Source organism: Mauremys reevesii, linkage group 4, assembly GCF_016161935.1.
Source record: "Mauremys reevesii isolate NIE-2019 linkage group 4, ASM1616193v1, whole genome shotgun sequence".
Taxonomy (NCBI): domain Eukaryota; kingdom Metazoa; phylum Chordata; order Testudines; family Geoemydidae; genus Mauremys; species Mauremys reevesii.
The window spans coordinates 113,511,310-113,531,141 of record NC_052626.1 but is presented as its reverse complement, the minus strand read 5'-3'; the positions used below and the strand labels follow the sequence as shown (position 1 = coordinate 113,531,141).

The following is a 19,832-nucleotide window of genomic DNA, read 5'->3' as shown; positions in this document are numbered from 1 at the left end:
TGTGGCCACATTTGCAACATTTGCAGCGCTGTTGGGAGTGCTGCATTATGGGCAGCTATCCCAGCATTCAAGTGGCCGCAACGTGCTTTTCAAAAGAGGGGGGTGGAGTGGGGTCTAGTGTGACAGGGAGCGGGGGGAAAGAGAGAGGGGATTTTTGGAGCCAACACTGTGTGTTTAGCTTCCTGTATTGAAAAATCAGAACATGTTTCCGACCCCTTAGTCTTAACTCTTGCAAACAGCCTGCCTCCAACACGGACTCCCCGCTGTTTCACTCACTCCCTGTGGTGTACTGTGACAGGGAGCGGGGAAGAGAGAGAGAGAGTGGATTTTTGGAGCCAACAGTTTAGCTTCCTGGATTGAAAAATCACAAAATGTTCGCGAACCCTTGGTCTTAATTGCAAACAGCCTGCCTCCAACGCTGTTTCTCTGTCAAGCAAACATTCATTCCCTGCCTCTCATTTGATCGTTCACAGCCAGATACAGATAGCTCCTGTTTGCTGTGATCAGTGTTTGTTTTTTAGATAAGCAGTTCAACGGAGCTCCATCGGAGTTCACAACAAAACAAAGAGAGGCTGCATAACAAAACAAAGAGAGTAATTTAGTTAAAAGCTTTCTGGGATATCTCCTTATTCCCTGGAGGCCAATAAAAGCGCTGGTGTGTGTCCACACTTGATGAGCAGCGCTGGATCACCAGCGCTGCAATCGCTACACCCCAACCTGGCCAGGTGTACAGCCAGCGCTGCAGCCAGGGAGTTGCAGCGCTGGATGTGCCTTGCAGGTGTGGACGGTTACTAATTGCAGCGCTGGAAAGCCTCTACCAGCGCTGCAACTTGCAAGTGTAGCCAAGCCCAGAGGGCTGAGTCAGCAGTTCTTGCCCAGCACCCTGTCACAAAAGACAACCTGGGGAATTACAGACCAGTGAGTTTAACTTCAGAGCAAATAATTAAGCAATCAATTTGCAAACACCTAGAAGATAATAAGGTGATAAGTAGCAGTCACCAGGGATTTGTCAAGAACAAATCATGTCAAACCAACCTAATGGCTTTCTTTGACAGGGTAACAAGCCTTGTGGATAGAGGAGAAGCAATAGATGTGGTATATCTTGACTTTAGTAAGGCTTCTTCTGATCCTGTCTCCTATGACCTTCTCATTAACAAACTAGGGAAATACAATCTAGATGGAGCTACTATAAGGTGAGTGTATAACTGGTTGGGTAACCATTTCCAGAGAGTATTTATTAATGGTTCACAGTCAAGCTGGAAGGGCATATTGAGTGGGGTCCTGCAGGGATCAGTTCTAGGTCCAATTCTGTTCACTATCTTCATCAATGATTTCGATAATGGCATAGAGAGTACACTTATAATGTTTGTGGACAATACTAAGCTGGAAGGTGGGATTAAAATTCAAAACGATCTGGACAAACTGGAGAAATGGTCTGAAATAAATAGGATGAAATTCAATAAGGACAAATGCAAAGTACTCCACTTAGGAAGGAACATTCAGTTGCACACATACAAAATGGAAAATGACTGCCTAGGAAGGAGTACTGCAGAAAGGGTTTTGGGGTTTATAGTGGATCACAAGCTAAATATGAGTCAACAGTGTAATGCTATTGAAAAAAAAATTAGCAGGAGCGTTGTAAGCAAGACATGAGAAGTAATTCTTCTGCTGTATTCTGTGCTGATTAGGGCTCAACTGGAGTATTGTGTCCAGTTCTGGGTGCCACATTTCAGGAAAGATGTGAACAAATTGGAGGAAGTCCACAGAAAAGCAACAAAAATGATTAAAGGTCTAGAAAACACGACCTACGAGGGAAAATTGAAAAAACTGAGTTTGTTTAGTATGGAGAAGAGAAGACAGAGGGGACATGATAACAGTTTTCAAGTACATAAAAGGTTGTTACAAGAAGGAGGGAGAAAAAATGTTCTCCTTAACCTATGAGGATCCAGCAAGAAGCAAAGGGCTTAAATTGCTGCAAGGGAGGTTTAGGCTGGACATTAGGAAAAACTTCCTGTCAGGGTAGTTAAGCACTGGAATAAATTGCTCAGGGAGGTTGTGGAATCTCCACCACTGGAGATCTTTAAGAACAGGTTAAACAAAGACCTGTCAAGGATGGTCTAAATAATACTTAGTCCTGCCATGAGTGCAGGGGACTGTAGCAGATCACCTCTTAAGGTCCCTTCCAATCCTACATTTCTATGATTGTATGTGATGAACTTTAAGCTTAATTAGGGCCCAAATGTGTTTTTTATGGCTGAGACTGAGTTTTCAGTCCCAGGGACTTTTATAACGATATTATGCTCACCAAACTGTCATGTACAACACTGATTTTTAAAAGTGTAATTACTGTGAAATAAAAAGCGTAAACTAGTGGTACCAGGCTAGAGTTTCTCTGACTGTCTTTGTACAACTATCACAGTTTTGAGGTTTATAGTTTGTAATATATAAGCCATGTGGCAACACGCTTTATTTGACAGAATTCTGTTATTGTTCTTTGTATACAAATTAAGATCCTGATTCTGCAAATCCATAGGTACTACTCCCAAATTTAAACAAGTGCATGCATTTTTGTAGGATCAGGGCTTAAGGTGATGGCTGCCTGGAAATCTTCAAGTATAAAATACATACTAAAAAAGATAATACACACACACACACACACACACAAACTTGCCTGGGTACCATCATCTTTGGCTCTTTTAATAATGTTCTGACGTCCATCCACCCAATAAATCAGTTTATCTAAGGGATCATAATCAATGGCCTTGACATTTCTTAGACCATGCACAGGAAGGATGATATCTGGACTTTGCTGGTCATCTGGTATCATCCGACTGATTGCAGACTTCTGGCTAAACAGCAGGAAGCTGGTGGGTGCTGAAACAAGTCCAACAAAATGCATAAGAAAAGAAAATGCAACATAACCCCCAAGTACACTGGTAGCAATCATTAGCCACGTAAAAAAATATTTAAAGGAAAAATTCTACAGGACTGAAGAGAAAAATCTAGAGGTGTGAAAAATGATCACAAAACGATCACAAGTTGATATTCTTGCTATTAAATCTTAAGTCCCATTTTTGCTCAAAATTTCATAGTTTTGGAGGATGAGCCCAACACTATCTCACTGAGATATTATTATTTCCCTTCACTATCATGGAATACTCAAAATTACACAGCAGGCAACATGTGAATGGCATGATAACGCAGTCAGGCTAATAACGGTGAAGTTAGGAATCACAGTCTTAAATGCAGGTACTCTTACATGTCATCCCTGGCTTGTTAAAGGTGACATGACATTCCCTTATTGCTTCTTTCTGATTCTGTACATTTGGGGGGGGGGGGGAGTTGAGAGCTCGTTTGTTTTTCCCCAAGCACATTTTATTTTCCTGCTTGTTTTTTCATTAGAAACATCGGACTTGGCTGGACGAGCTATATGGACCATTGGCTAACTAGCAGGATCATGACATCACACGTACAGAGGAAGTGAAACCTGATTAATTGGGATGGTATGGGATTATTACCCAGAGGATTTAGAACCCTGTGTTTTTGCTAACCCTTGTTTAACTAAAACACTTGGGAGAAAAGATGCTTTCGTTTAGACTGTCACTCACACCCACCCATCCATTCAATTAAAGGCTGGGAAAGCTTCTAGTACACATCTGAGTCACTCCAGAAACACATCCAGCAAAACAAGATAGACTTGACAGTGCTGCTATTTCTAAGGCTTTAAAAAACCAACCAACCTTTCAGCTCTTCATTACGCATCATAGAAAGGGCACAAACCTTTTTTTCCCTGTTTGCTGGTCATCTTTAAAACCAATACCCTTGAGATGTATGTATATGAATCCTTCCCTTTCTATAGTAAAAGGAACCAGAAGCAGCAATGAGCTGCAAGTGCTTAAGAATATCATAAGAAATAAAAGGACATACAACTGCAGTTCCTGCTGTTGGGATCCAAGGTATAGTGAGAGGCACACCCACATCTATACCCATTTGGTATGGCAAGGCACAATTGTCCACAGTGCCCATTGTTTTGCATGCAGTCATTCAAGCCATCCTGGCGTGAAGAGTGAAAGACCAATATGTCCATCACAAAATCCAGATGTCCTTGAATTAGTGTCCGGTTCTTCCCATTGGTCTTGTCTGCTCTTTCTATACTGTGAAGGTTCCAGTCTGTCCAGTAGATATAATCACTGTACTGTGTTAGTCCAAATGGATGAGGTAGATCATCTGCTATTATTTCCCTTTCTTGACCTGAAAAAGTAACTTCATACTGTTAGCACTAATAAGTAATAACTGAAACTCAGTTGCAAAAAAAGTGACAAAAGGGTTATTTAATCCTGTGTGACTAAAATGTAATTTTTTAACTCCTTTGATTTTTGAAAGATAATTTGCTAAGGGTCAGTATCATGGAATTTGGGGTTCATAATTACACAATATCTTCCTCTGAAGAGGTAGCCACTAAGATCCCAATTCTGATACCCTTACTCCTACCAAGTAATATTTTACTTCAGAGGTAGTGCCGCTGGAACTATTAAGTATGTTAGTCTGTATCCACAAAAACAACAAGGAGTCTGGTGGTACCTTAAAGACTAACAGATTTATTTGGGCATAAGATTTTGTGGGTAAAAACCACTTCTTCAGATGCATTGGATCTACTGTCATTTTAAGAAATATTACTTTGTGTCAGAGGCTTAACACCCCAAACGGGATCCTGAGAAAGGTCTTTAAGAACACCCTAATCCCTGATAAATACTTGATCTGGATAAAAAATAAACTTAAAACACATACGAAACAAGTACTGTAAGCAACATGCTCCACAGTACCATACAGATAATCTCTGGGATTCAGCGATAAAGCTGATCCAGAGGAATTCTGAAATTGGATTTAAGTTGTAAAAACCCAGAGCTGCAATTTAAGAAGATGCAGATATTCAAAATGATTTCCTGTATTAATCTGGAAGGAATCCTAACACTCCCACACATGACACTGCTTAATTACTAAAGTTCATAATCTAAGGTTTTATCACCTTCTGGAGCATCAGATACTGGCCAAGGTAGACTAGATCAACCATTATGGAAAACCCCATAGTACTGTAGTCATTGGAGCAATGGCAGTTTACACCAGCTCAGCATGTACTACTAAATGTCTTCATGGTTTAAAATAATCTTTTTGATTAGTGAGTGTGTCTTTTGAATGCCCTGCTTTTTTTCATGAGTTGGCCTAGTCTAGGGGAGGAAAGAAAAGCTTAGACATGGGAATAAAAACCCATCTTACTACAATTTTTTTTTAAATTTACTTACCCTAGGCAGAGAGTTACCAATGAACAAACTTTATTTGATCTAGTTGAGTTGAAATTTATGTTGTTTTTTGCTAGTTCCCAGGTTACGTAAACAAAACCCCAAGAAGGGGGTGATTTTATATGCTGTGTAGTGTCTGAGGAGCAGGCTGGGAACACCCCGTTTACAAATTTAAGATTGCTTTGGCCACTGCTGCTGTGCACTGGGCAGACTTACTTCATCCCATACCTCCCACCCAGATTCTTTTCTGGACAGGATCCTCACTGTGCATCACTGCATACTGCACGCAATGTTTTGTCACTTTACTTTCATGCAGTTATACTTCCCCTACCCAATGAGTTTGTTAAAATTCCACCCAGAGTTCTTGCAAACCTCCTTACATGTCATTAACTATGTGTCACTGTCAACTTCAATAGTTCACTGTCTGCTTCTTCCTCCAAAGTGATCAATGTAGTAACTGATCCTAGTCCCAGTGTTAGCACCAGTTTAATTTACAAGAGCTGATTTAATCTCTTTCCAGTCTGAGAAGCAGCCATGAGTACTGAATTTCCCCTCAGTACCACAAAAAGTTTTTAATCCATTCCCGAAATCTGCCTCTTGCCCTCTGGTGATTTAGTTTCCTTATCAATCTGACGAGGGATCCTATCGAAAGCTTTTGATAAAAAAATTTACTTCGGTGGAAGAAATAACCATAATAAAAATTTCAAGCAGTGACATACATTTGGTAGGGCATTTCTCATATACTTTTCACAGCAATGAATGTAAGACTTGCAATCACTGAAAGCCCTTGGAAAAGCTGTGGATTATGAGTCTTTCAGAATCATACAGCTATTTTATGATGCTCCAGAGGTTGTCTTCTCTTGGACAACCGCCCTTGGTAGCTCATTTACTTACATCCTCTGTAACAGCAGCTCAAGCACTCACTGGCAGCCGACAATGGCAATGCTATATCACAGCCAGGGTACAGCCCATCATGTATGTAAACCAGGGTTGATACTGATCCTAATGATATGTAAGTGGTTTCTAGTTTTTCTTTTCCATGTGTTTTCACCTGTGTCCATACAGGATTATTGACGTAAATGCAGCTATGTTAAATTCAACATGTTTAGCTCAGGCACAGGTGCTGGAACAATTTTTATAGTGGGGGTGCTGTGAGCCATTGAACCACACTGTAAGCCCTGTATATGAGGGAAACCACTTCAAGCAGGGGGTGCAACAGCACCCCCTGCAGCTCTAGCTTCAGCACCTATGAGCTCAGGAGCAGATATTTGGGGTTCTGCTGCTCAGTACATTGTGAAAAAAAAAAGAGGCAGTAGCAAGTCACAAAGTACTGCTGCTAGTTACATGGTTTCCTAAAACACATTTCTTCAAGTTGTGCCAGGGGCTCTTGTGTCCTTGTTGTCCAAGCCCATGACATGTCTTACAATTTTTATTACTTAAATAAGCAGTGTTTGCGCATGATCTGAGCACAGTAAAAACATCTAAAACTTTCTTGAAGAAAAATAGATTTCTCATGTCCCCAAAACGCCAAACTGCCAAAATAAAGCTTTACAAGTTTCATTCCAAAGTGTAGCTTTTCATGGAAAATTAAACAAGGCCTGAAAATAAGAGCTTAATATGGAATTACCTGGTTCATCAACAATAATGTCACAGCAGTGACTCTGAAGTAGTTAATATAAATGCCATGATAGGTTTACCTTTTGCCACACACTTTTAATACAGAAATTCTAGCGGTATTAATTCATATCTAACCAAGACAACATGGTCTATGGAAACGAACATGGGACAGGGAACTCCTGAACTCCTACATTTTAACTCAGACTGCCATCAGTTTGTTGTGTAGCATCAGGCAGTTCATTTAACCTCTCCAGGTCTCAGTGTCCTTGTCTAAAAAATGGAGATAATTCTGTCTACCTCATCTGGCTTTCTGAGGAATAGTTAACCTTTATAAGGCACTTTAGATGTAAAGATCTACACAAAGTGCTAAATACAGTATTATCAGTTCCCTCCTTTATTCAATTAGCCAGCTTGTCAATGTTAATGTAAAGATTTAATAAGCCTTAACTGCAGAAAAGCTTTTGAAGTTCTAATACATTCTCATAGGAAAACACATGTAAATGTTGGGAAATTAATTCTATAGAATGTTTAGCTAACTGTACAGTGCCATTACAACAACCAAGAATGCAGGTCATAAAGGTGTATTTTGGTTTGAATTCTGAACTAGCAGAACCAGTCTGTGGCTGGAATCTGGCTTAGATGGGGACAAGGTTGTGGAATTAGGCAACAGAATTAGGTGTGCAGACTCACAGATTAGGGGCCAATTAAACTGGACCAAAGGCAAAAAGATTCAGTTGTCCTAACCTGGAGAAATAGAGACTGAGACTGTCCCTTTGCTCTGGTAAAAGACGTGGGGAATTTAATACCAGCAACAGAAGAAAGAGATTAAAATAATCTCTCTGGTATAGGATTTTAGTCAGAAAAATAGAATGTTTGTTGTTTTACTTTCCCTGCATTTATAATTTTTAAAGTGCAGTTTCTCTGTTACCCTATGGGAAATGCTTTAGAAAGCCTGGTTCATTTTTTACCAGTTTATTATTACTTTAAAGGTTTACCTCACAATTTTGTTAAACTTGCAAATAAAGTTTATGCATGTTTAATTTCATTATCATGTGTATTTTACTTTACTACTCTCCAAAATATTAATTAGCACACACTAGAATGGTGGTAGGAAATTTAAGTCCAATTCAACCACTTCCAAAATGCATTAAATAGCTTGGATAAAAAAAAATAATCCATGAGTTAACCTTTAGCTGTAAGCCTGTCATGCAAGAAGAATAAAGGTTAGTTTGGAGGCAACCAACTCCAATTTTTAATTAAACCCTCTAAAAGAAAAATCTACAAAATTCCCTTACAGGGTGCTCACAGTTCTGTACAAAACACCATGATGTGTGTTTCTTTGAATATAACAGCAGATTACCTAGCATGTTTGATGACTCAATCATACTTGTGTCTAGGTCAGTCCAATATAGTCTTTGGTCTGCATAGTCAATAGTTAAATCATTGGCACGTCCCACTTTATCAACCAAAGTGATGCCGTTTGTCCCATCCATATATGCTCGAACGATCCTTGGTTTACCTCCCCACTCTGTCCAGTACATATAACTGCAATCAAAAACAGAAGAAAAACAGGTACCAGTTTATGATATGGATTCAAATCCAGCTTTGGTACCCAGGGCCCCAGAGACTTTAGCTGCTATGGTAACTGGTATGCTATCAATCAATAAAATTAAATACATAAATATTTAATTTCACTGAGTTCAAATTAAGCATGTGTGCTGTGATGGATAGCGCCAGAGTCCTTCACACAGGACTGTGCAGGATCAAGCCCAGTATTCCTTAAGTCTGCTACTATCCCTACCACTGCATGCCTCCTTATGACTAATTGCTTAATTCTTTCAGATGAGAGATAAAACCAGAGCCCTGACCACCTGTGGTGCTGAAAGGCATTGTGGAATTTTCACAATCAGTAAGGGTATTAAGCTTGGTGTCCTAATCAGATTCAGGTGTTGCAACCTAACTAAATTCCTCTGCAGTTACAACTGAATAGAAGTAAATGTCGCTTTACTTCCTGCCATTGGTATGAATGTGTTTGACATTTGAATTCCACCCCAGAAGTACTCAGATTTCAGCGGTCAATGAAGTGAATTCAACATGTTTTAAAACAGGGACATGTCACACAATACATCCCTCGATTTTTCTAATTTACATTTGACTCAGACTTATTGCAAGTTGGAATATCCCATGTAACTGTATGCAGCCAATTAGTGTGTGTTAAATTATTTGAAACAATAAAGACAGCAAAAGTTAATTGATGGGGATTTTAAATTTTGCTTTATAGGCCCTATCCATTTCCTAGAGGTACTATTGTGTTTATCCCATTAATGGCTATAAAGTGCTTTGAGATCCCCTGATGAAATGGTGCTAGAGAAATACAAAGTATGCTGTAAAAGTGTATGTTATTAATTATTGTTACGCTCATTGAAAAATAAATAATGTTCCTTACCCTTTAGTAGGATCAAGAGCCAAAGACCTTGGGTTATCCAAATCCTTCCACACAAGAACCTGTCTATACTGTCCATCCAGGCGCGCTACTTCAATTCGATTGGTTCCAGTATCTGCCCAGTAAAGGTTCTTTCCCATCCAGTCTACTGCCATTCCCTCAGGGTAGTCTAACCCAAACTCAATCACATGTTCAACAGAGCTCCCATTCATGAATGCCCGGCTTATGGTCTGGAAAACAATTGTGTGGAAATATTAATGTACCTTATGGACATACATCAAATTAGGGGATCAAAATTCTGAGGGTTATTGTTCAACAAAAATTCAAATGTAAATCCCCAAGCATTAAACACTGAAAGTATTTGCAATTCATATTTATATAATCTATACTGATAACAGAAACATATTAATTCACAAGATAAAGAAGGCCTGAATGTTCAGAAATGACTAGTGATTTTGGATACCCTCTTTGAGAGGCATGAAGGGATGTGATTTTCAGAAAGTGCTAAGCATGCACCCTCTCAATATCAGGTCCCTTCCAAGGGTCTCAAGGTAGGCACCCAGATATTGAGCCTCCCACCCCACATACCTGTTCATTTTTAAAAATTTGGCCCATATTCTTTTCTTTGTTTATTCTTTGCAGTGTTTTCAACCTATATAGGAATGTATCTTCATTTGGAGAAGGGAATTAGCTGATTGGTTTTCTTGTATTAGTCAAAGCTTGTCTCGGCATTAACGAGGAGTGAGAGTTTGCTGGTTCTTCCTAAAATTCAGTTATATACACTTAACAGAGCTGGCCATGCAGCAAGGAATATGTACATAGCACACAAGAAACCAGTGATAACAATGTGCATGTAAAACGGTCACCCCACAGTATCTAGTGATATCATCTGGAGCCAGAATACAATTTTTGCTCTCCATGTAGGGACCAAGTCCATTCCGAGTAGCCACTTTACACAGCTTATGTTTACTTCACTACCCAATTTCATAACAACTTGAAAAAACTAATGAATTAACATACTGGGAGATAGGAGGACTCCAGGGAATGCTTTTCATTTCAAGGTGAGCGAGTTGGTGTGCGCACAAGTGAGAGCGTGAAGGAAAGATGTTGCCTTCTAGTGATTGACCTATAAAAAGGATAGCAGTAGAATGTTCTACCAACAGCTAAGGGAGCACTAGTTCCATTTCCCAAGGTGCATTGTGATTTATTTAGTAATTGTATGTGTGGTCTAGAGCACATGAATTTATTACATTGGCACAGTTCCAAGTGGAAAGGTGTCCACACACCAAACCCACTACCAGCATTGAACAGACACCTGAGTTAGTCTCAGTAGGGTCTGGAAGCTGTGGAAACTGAACTATCCCCATGAGCCCTAAAAGTGATTCCTGCCCTGTTACAGCTGAAGCACTCTGGCAGAAGAGCTTCCACAGTTTGTGGTGTACCTATTAAGAAGCTAAACAGAAGAGTTCATTTTCCAATGATATCAATGACATTTTCCACCACTGATAAATTCATGTAAAAGAAAACTAAACAACAGTGATGGATGATACAACACTCTCCTTTGCCTACACCTGGATATAAACCAGAAATGTCACATATCAAATTTCAAACTGCTGCCGAAACACACTGATATTTTTAGCGTGAAAACTTTGTAAGCTCCCTCACTGAAACGCAGCAAGTGGGAGCCAAAGCTAAGGATAAGAGACCCAAGGTTTACTTGCCAAATTTTAATACTTTTACTAGAATGGATTCCAAATCAAAATGGGGGGTTGAGGGGAGAGAAGGTTAGCAAGTTTAGTAGAGTGCCAACCTAGGCATTTAAATTACCATGGTATGTGGCATGCAGAAAGCACGTCTGGAAACAGATTAATTTATGGATTCAATGCATGTGGCAGCCAAGATTTAGACATCTGATATAATATGTGCTATGTTATATAACAAACAGATCTTTGTTAGATTAAAGGGACTATACTGTGGCTTCATATTCAGGGAATTCAAATGTTAATAATACCTTTAAGCTAATATCAGTCCAATAGATTCTATTATCAGACACATCAAAATCCAGAGCAGATGCCTCTTTGACACCAGTAAGAGGAATAGCTACATCATTATTGTTGGTTTCAAGGGAAATCCTATGAATTGCTGCTCTGCTGGTGAAAACAAGGAAGGCTTCAGGAATGATGCAGGTCTTCATGTCGCTCAGCAACTCCAGTCCTATGGGACAAGCACATCTGGTCTCCAGAGGTGTGAAGAAACACAGATGGCTGCAGCCTCCATTATTCTCAGCACAAGGATTGGTTCCTGAAAAGGAGACATTGGTCAATTAAAGATAAAACTGTCTGGGATGGAATCACAGGCAATGTATTTACAGACTTATGAGACAATGTATTACTGTAAATGTCAGCAGGGAGTCCAAAAAATCAACTCAGATCTTTTCCTCTCAACCCAAGGATTTAAAGGCTAGTATTAGTCTTCTTATAATATCGATAACTTTTCCAAATATTTTCTTCTGTTCTTCTCTACAGATTTCATTCCTGTACTAAAAACAGACAGTTGTGTTTGTTTTGTCTGTTTATTTTTGGCCAGGCAACTGATCTTCACCTCCGTTGAATTTTTAAATGTGCTTGAGTTCAATGACATGCACTGGTGAGAACAAAGCTCAACAACTGCAGCTCCTTTTCCCAGCTGTTAAATCCAATCAACTGCTGAGATTCATCATTAAGCATAATTCCAATAAGATCATCACCCCCACCTATTTTGGTCAAGTAAACCAGAGTGCCTATGAACAAACGCTGAGGGGTCGGCAGGAGGCGGGGATGGAGATGGGAGCGGAGAACAAAATGAATGCCCCTCTTCAGCAGTTGCAAACAGAGATATAGCCATTTTTAAAATATTGCTACTATGGTTAAGTCTCAAAAGTCAGTCCACTCCAAGTTTAGTTTTCTTTTATAGGGGACAAAGATTCCAGACCTGACCCTCAGCTGGTGTACATCAGCCTAGCTCCACTGAATTCAGTGGAGCTATGTTGATTCATACCGGCGGATGATCTGGCTCTCCATCATGTACAAATATTTTCTTTGTTACGGTTATTTTGTGTGGCTTCACTGCAGAACTTTGCACCCTTCCAGGCCTATTTAAAGAGAGTGACCTTGATAAATAAGCTAGTATGATGATTTTTTTTAAGATGTATGCAACTAAAGTAAATATTCAGGGGCAAACTAGAGTGATACTGTAAAATGACCACAAAAATATTTCTATAAATCTATTATCTTTACGCATACACTCATGGGCTTGGGTAGTTTAGCACGAAATTTAATTTTCAGTATCTGTCTGATATGTTATGGTATTTGCTGCATTAGGGAATTACCCATTTCACAGCATATCATGTTACAAACTGAGGGCTAAATTACGGTACCCACATGATTTACAAAAAGTATGGAGATCAGTACAAGAAAGGGCATGATATTGCTATATGCTGAGCATCTCCGAGAGGTGCTCAGTACCCTTGACCACTACAGTAGTATCTTAAGGCCTCCTCACTCAGGTCAGAGCTCCACTGTGCCAGACAGTGTACATATGCGTGGAGTGAATGAGTCGCTGCCACTAAGAGCTAATGAAGTCAGTAAGAGTTCAGGCTGCTTGGCAACTCACAGGATATGCTCAGCACCTTGCAGGTTTCAAAGCCACTGCCCTAGGGCCTGAAACCAGTTCCAGTGCTCCTATTCCTACACTGAAGCTCTTCTAGAATGAACTGAGAGTGGGATCAGATTAGAGATCCCAGTTGCTGTTAAATGTGGCATCATTCAATTTCTTTTTTAGTGCCAGGCCTGGGTCTAGATTTAAGTGCCTCTCTTTGAGTTCAGGTGGCCTTGTTCTGACTGCAAGCCACAGAACAAGTTCCTTAGCTGTTTTCCAACTGAACCCAGTACAGAATATTGTCCTATCTTGGGGGACCCACAGTCTGAAAATCATCAGACGTTTGTGCTGGAAAAACAAGGTGACGATAGGAAAAACAAATATGTCCCCCAAAGGAAACAGGGTTTTAAATTCAGTGTGCTCCCAAAAGATCTCACAGTGAGCTTCAACCCACAACTTTTTCTCTGCCTCCCCAAGCAAGAGAATCCCACAGGACCACTGGAGTCCTGGCTGGGCCTTTCCTCTGCCCTTTCTCAGCAATTTGCAGGTGGTTCTTCCTCTCTTCTGGGGCTCTGCGGTCACGAGGGCTAGTGTGTACGTCCTGCTTTCCCAGTTCTCAGGCCGTACAAGATAAACTGCCTGCTTGCGAGACTCTCACCTCTTATTCTTCCTCACTGGTCTGCTGCACAGAGCAGCTTCTTGCCTTTCTAGTAGTATGTACAGATTACTGTGGATAAAGGCAGCAACAGTGTGACAGACATATGTACACAGTCTGTCACAGCCATGCGTCGGAAGCAAGAGGGGACACAGTGGAAGAGATATTACTGTGACCAGAGGGGACAGTAAGGGACATGCACAGGGGATGCCAAACTGTATAGGGGTGCAGGTATAAGAATTGGGGCAGACAGGAGCTTAGTGAGGGAAAACTGGTAGGGGCTTAGTGGTAGTACTTAATTTGGATCTCCTTACCACCTCCCCGTCCCCACTAGCAAGAGTATATGAGCGAGTAGACAATTCCTCCTCAGTTAGATATGGAAATTAAATCCCTGTTATATATCACAACACGCGACAGAAGTGCTGCAAAGGATTTATGTTTACTGTCAGTAAAAGGTTAGGAAGACACAGCAGCAGGAACTACAGCATTTTGTGGAATTCTGAATACAAGCCAGGGAAATCACGCACATCTTGTCATGTCACTCTTAGCTTGTGGCAGGATATGCCTTAGGTTGACCATTACAGAGGAAAAAGCATGGAGAAGGTGTTTGACAAATGTCCATCACTTCACTGAAATGCTGTAATAGGCTACAAAATTTTGCCTCCTCACTGACACAGTGAATGAATAGTTGCCTATTGTTTAAGAATAGTAGAGCAAGAAAACTGCTTCCATTTTGCTTATTGCATTAATCTGCAATTTCAGAAGAAATTATCAGGTGTATTTTCATACATGATAGTTTTTTGATGGCAATCATCATGAAAGCAGGCTTTTCTCTTTTGATATTTTCACTATGCTAGCTTCACAAAACAGGTAGTTTCCCTTTAAACAGGATTAGAACATATTAAATCATGATTATTCCAGTCAAAAGGGGTGAATGTTATTGTTTGACAAAAGCAAAACCCTCTGGAAAAAGTGTCTCAATTCCATTTCACGTTGCTCATGCTTACCAAACACTTTGGTCACACTTGCTGCTTTGAGGCCCATTAGGTCTGGCAACTGATCTATGATGATATCCCTGCTTGCTCTTATTTTGTGAACTCTTTCAATACTTCGTCTCTGCCAGTCTGTCCAGTAGATGTAGTCCCCCAGCAAAGTAAACCCAAATATATGAGGAAGCTTATCTTCTAGTAGAGTTCTTCTCATTGTTCCGTCAACATTTATTACCTGTGGGGCAGACAAGAGGAGAGGAAAAACCATCACTTCTAATACAATAGTTGAAACGAATCTGATCATATTATGACCTGAAGGTGCTCTTGCCACTCCAGCAAGCCTATCTAGAGACCACCTGCCTCTGGAAACAAAAACCTCATGCTCTGTACGAATGTATTTAGGAAATGGTGTAACAAATTAAGTGCTAACATCTCTAGACAAAGAAGGAACAACTCTTCTACCACATAACATTTAAGGTGAGGAGGCAGCCATGCAGTCTCCATCCACCATACTATCTATAAATAGAGCTTGTCAGAAAATGGATTTCCATTCTGCAATTTTGAGATTTCAAAAAAAAAAAAAAAAAAAAAAAAATCATCCCAAATTCGGAAGAAAAGCCAAAATTCCATTATTTTTCTTAAATTAAATGCTGAAAAAAATTCATTTTGGGTCAGTTGGAACATTTCCTTTAGATAGATTTTAATTGCTTTATTTTTATTTTGATCATAGAGTAAATTTAAAAAACAAAAAGTAATTTCAAACTGAAAATTGAAACTTTCCATTCTGAAAGTGTCCAAATGGGATGTTTCAACATTTTAGAATTTTTTCCCCATTTTTTTCTAAACAAAATCTCACAGAAATGTACACAACTTGGTGAAAAATTCCAGTATCACTGAAACGGCATTATTGGTCAGAAAATCATTTTGACAAACATTTTTTGACAAATCCTAATTTAAAAATAAAAGGTAAATCAATTTAGTTCAAAGAGCAAACAAGCCTGGAAGTAGTCATTTTCCATTTACCCTCTGAACTGACACAGTATAAGCAATGTAAATCCCATGAATGTCACTCCTGGTCTGAGGTAGCCACCCCCAAGGTAGTTCATTCTTTATGTCCATTCAGTATGTATTCCATGATTTCATAGCTGTGGAATCTTGCTTCAAAATGTAAGCCTTACTGTGAAAATAATTGTTTCTAGCTCTTACGGTTGTGAAGATAATCTTCGAGATGTGAAATGAGTGTGAACCGATGCAGAGCTGTCTTTCTAAGATGACAGGTTGAAATCACAGAGGTGTGAGACGCCCCAAGCACCCAACAATGAACATTTAAGTGTCAACACTTAACTATTTCACTTCTGAGTGTTTTAGCACAACCTCCAGTTACGATTAACATGTTTGTCCATCTTTGCTAGATGCAATGGAAGACACTGGAGCCAGATGGTTGTTGGGGAAGGTGGGGAAATTAGGAGTTCTTGCACGCACGCACACACATACACACACTCCCCATAGCCACAAACTTAAAGCCACATCCACCTGGCTCTACAAAGTGGAAAGACAGAGGAAAATTTCAATCCTCTCCTGTGTGATCAAACTGCCTCCTATACCTTCTCAGGAATCAAAGGCCCTAGCTATCCCTTCCTATGCAGTTGTCAAAGCCTCCAGTTTCCACCTCCTCCCCAATGATTATTATAATGTAGTTATACATTTTGTAAAATAATTCAGTCTTACCTTGAAAATTTAGTGTGTGGGTGGCATAAAATAAGCTTGTGGTTGTAATATGAAACTAACACAGGGAACATTGTCCTGGCTACTATATATTTTCCAGTGTCATTCAATAAAAAGCCTCCATCATTAAATTTAAGTGGTTGCAAAATATCTAGGCTGCCAGAGAAACCACAGAGAACCTTGCCACAGAACTCAGGCACAGCTTGCTGCAGAGTACAGAAGACCCTATATACGTGGCCAGCCTACTGCCATTAGATGGTGGTAACGAGTACCTGTGAAACTGTGATAAAAAAGGGACAGACTTTGTATTTCATTATCCATACCCTGGGCCATTCAGTTTCTTTTATGTTCAGTATTTCTGAGATATATCTAGGTAACTACATGGTCCTTATCACTGTAGCATTTGAGCACCACGCAATCATTAGATTTTATTCTCAAGAACACCCCTGTGTGGGAGGAAACTATCCCCATTTTACAGGTGGGGAGGCGAGACATGGGGCAGATTAAATGACTTGACCTAGGTTACACAGGAAGGCTGTGGCTGAGCTAGAAGTTTAACTCAGGTCTGCTGAGTCCCAGGCCAGTGCCTTATCCACTTGACTATCCTTCCTATACCAGATGGTCCTTTATCGTCTTAAAGTTATTCTATAGAGAAGCTCCTTTTTATTATCATTTGGAGATTTTTTCAGCACCAGGATATTAAAATTGTAAAGCATGTGGAGGTAACCATTCTTTGTTTAATGATGTTTCCATTTTCTTGTGACTCAAAGAAAGAGTGCCATGGTAGATTCAAAATAATTCACTATAATCATTTGGCCTCAATAACATGCTAACACCATTGTTGTTCCATTAAACGCCTGATTATATATTGGGGAGCCACAAGGCACCCATAAATTCTATAATAAATTTCAATGTAGACAGCCTGAAAACAATTAGATGACTAGCTTGAATGCTGTGTGCATACAGTGTAGACACACGCAGACAAGCTTGTAACAGGTTGATTCTCAACTGTCAGGCTCCCATTAAGTTAGAACCTTGAAATTTAGTGTACTCATTCTTGATGAGCTTCTGAATATACGGAAAAAACTCTCAGATTTAAAAATTTCTGTCACAGCTCTGCAAAAGACATGCACAAATTTACAAATGTTATATGCATTTCTTTCATGACAAAGTTATATTGGGCATGAGGCTTTCAGTTTGGAGATATTAAGGTATCCTCTGGTCACCAGTTCTGGTTAATGGATTGTAACCAAGAAAATTCTTAACGGCTAGCAAATGCACAATCTCATCCAGTCAAAGGGTAGAGAGCTGTCAACTACTGTACATATATCTGTACCATATAGAAATCCCTGCTATAATGCATTGACTCCACCTTGCAGATTATGGTAGGAATTAAAGACATTTTAAAGCATTTTTAAAAACTGCATGTGAATTTTAAGGCTACCTACCAGCTAACATTAACTTAAATATACTGCAGTGTATATTTACTGCTTACTGTATTAAATATTAAGGCAAAGCAACAGACTCCTAAAATCTGTCACACAACCCTAAATGTGTAGCCCCAACAGGAAATCACAGTGTTCTGCGAAGAATTAATGGCATAAACTCTACATAAGGGAGCCAATTATTGCCCATCTCTTCTTTCAGTTTTCCTGAAACAGGAAATAATTTAAACACTTTTTGAAATTACATTTTTAAAAACAGAAAAGGGAAAAGTGTAGAAAAAAGAGGAAGAGCAGACAAGTGGTACACAGGTAGGATTTTGAAGCATGGAGATAGATAATCCACTCGTGAGACACCCTTGAGCTATGCAAGAGAGGTAAATCAATGGACTCCTTTCAGATGAAAGTCTCCTGCTTGAGACAGCTAAAAATAACATTACCATTCCTTACACCAGAAAGTTTTGGGGAAGTTTTGTATTAACCATAATTTCCAAGTTACATGAGGTAGCAGAGATTTAAGATTAATGTCTTTATTTAGTTAAGCTAAATACAGAAAATTTCTTTAAAAAAAAACAAACCGTTGATGTCTGTGGTTAAAAGCCAAGTGGTTCTGCAATTATCTCCATTACATCATGTCCAGGCAAACCTCAAATACTCATTTATTTAAATGAGTATCAATCCCACAGGCAATACTCTGGGCCAAATGCCGTGGGTTCAAAAGTTCATGTGCATACTCAGGTGCTGAAGCCAAGCTGGATGCCATATTAAGTAAATGAAATATAAATTCTCTTTACAAACAGGACAGTACAGTAGAAGGACTTTCAAACTATTACATCTCAAAACACTTTACAAAGATGAATGGCAAAATGTCATTTAAGTACTGAAATGGGCTAGAAAGCAGTAGGCTAGGACTGGACCCAGCAGGGAGGGAAAATATATGTATTTTTAAATTCTCATACATTTCTACATAGTCATAATTTACAAATGCCGCCACTAAAATTAGAGAAAGAAAACCTGGTAGGCAATCCAGTGCCTTCCTGCTACAATATACAACACATGACACATAATGGAGTGGAGGTTAGAATTGTGATACTGGTCAGACTGCAACAAAGAATAAGTCTTATACCAAAGCTAGACTGGAGATGGAAAAAGTTCTTTCTTCTCTGCATCATAACTTCTGCAAAATTATCAGCAGAAGAAACAATCCAGGCAGACAGCCAAGTGAATCCAAGCAGGAGATTGGAAGCAGGAGATTATTTTGGCTATGAGGAGTTGTCTACTTGTTGGGCAATATCACTGGCTTCAAACCAGTACAGCCCTGACGGTGACAGCTGATCCATGTCAATAGGTAGGGAGAGGGGGGCAAACAAGCAGTTTGGCATCCTCTGCTTGACTTTTGGCCAGTTGTACTCATTGAGGTTCTAAATTTATCTGGCTGAACTTACTGGTAGTTGGATTCTACCCGTCATAGCTGGTAAAGTCCAGCATGGAGGTATTAGGTCCTTTGCTGGTTAGATCCATGCCCAAGAAATCATAGTGCGAGCCTGACAGTCTCACCAACTATTTCCCAGTCTCTAATCTTCTTTTCTTGCATGAGATTATTAACATAAGAACATAAGAACAGCCATACTGGGTCAGACCAAAGGTCCATCTAGCCCAGTATCCTGTCTACCGACAGTGTCCAATCCCAGGTGCCCCAGAGGGAGTGAACTTAACAGGTAATGATCAAGTGATCTCTCTCCTGCCATCCATCTCCACCCTCTGACAGTCTAGGGACACCATTCCGTACCCATCCTGGCTAATAGCCATTAATGGACTTAACCTCCATGAATGTATCCAGTTCTCTTTTAAATGCTGTTATAGTCCTAGCCGTCACAACCTCCTCAGGCAAGGAGTTCCACAAGTTGACTGTGCGCTGTGTGAAGAACTTCCTTTTATTTGTTTTAAACCTGCTGCCCCCTAGTTCTTGTATTATGGGAATAAGTAAATAACTTTTCCTTATATAATTTCTCCACATCACTCATGATT

General features: G+C 39.7%; 1 protein-coding gene across 4 annotated transcripts in view; it reads right to left on the bottom strand.

Annotated features, from left to right (window-relative positions):
* The window catches only part of LRP5 (LDL receptor related protein 5), a 258,401-nt gene that overhangs the window by 41,386 nt on the left and 197,183 nt on the right, over positions 1–19,832 (bottom strand). For all 4 annotated transcript variants that reach the window (XM_039538081.1, XM_039538082.1, XM_039538083.1 and 1 more), the window contains 6 exons: positions 14,656–14,872; positions 11,369–11,658; positions 9,361–9,587; positions 8,275–8,459; positions 3,928–4,251; positions 2,672–2,874 (listed from right to left, as the gene is read on the bottom strand). In XM_039538081.1, the coding sequence (XP_039394015.1) occupies positions 2,672–2,874; positions 3,928–4,251; positions 8,275–8,459; positions 9,361–9,587; positions 11,369–11,658; positions 14,656–14,872 (1,446 nt within the window). The remainder of the gene's footprint in view (positions 1–2,671; positions 2,875–3,927; positions 4,252–8,274; positions 8,460–9,360; positions 9,588–11,368; positions 11,659–14,655; positions 14,873–19,832) is intronic.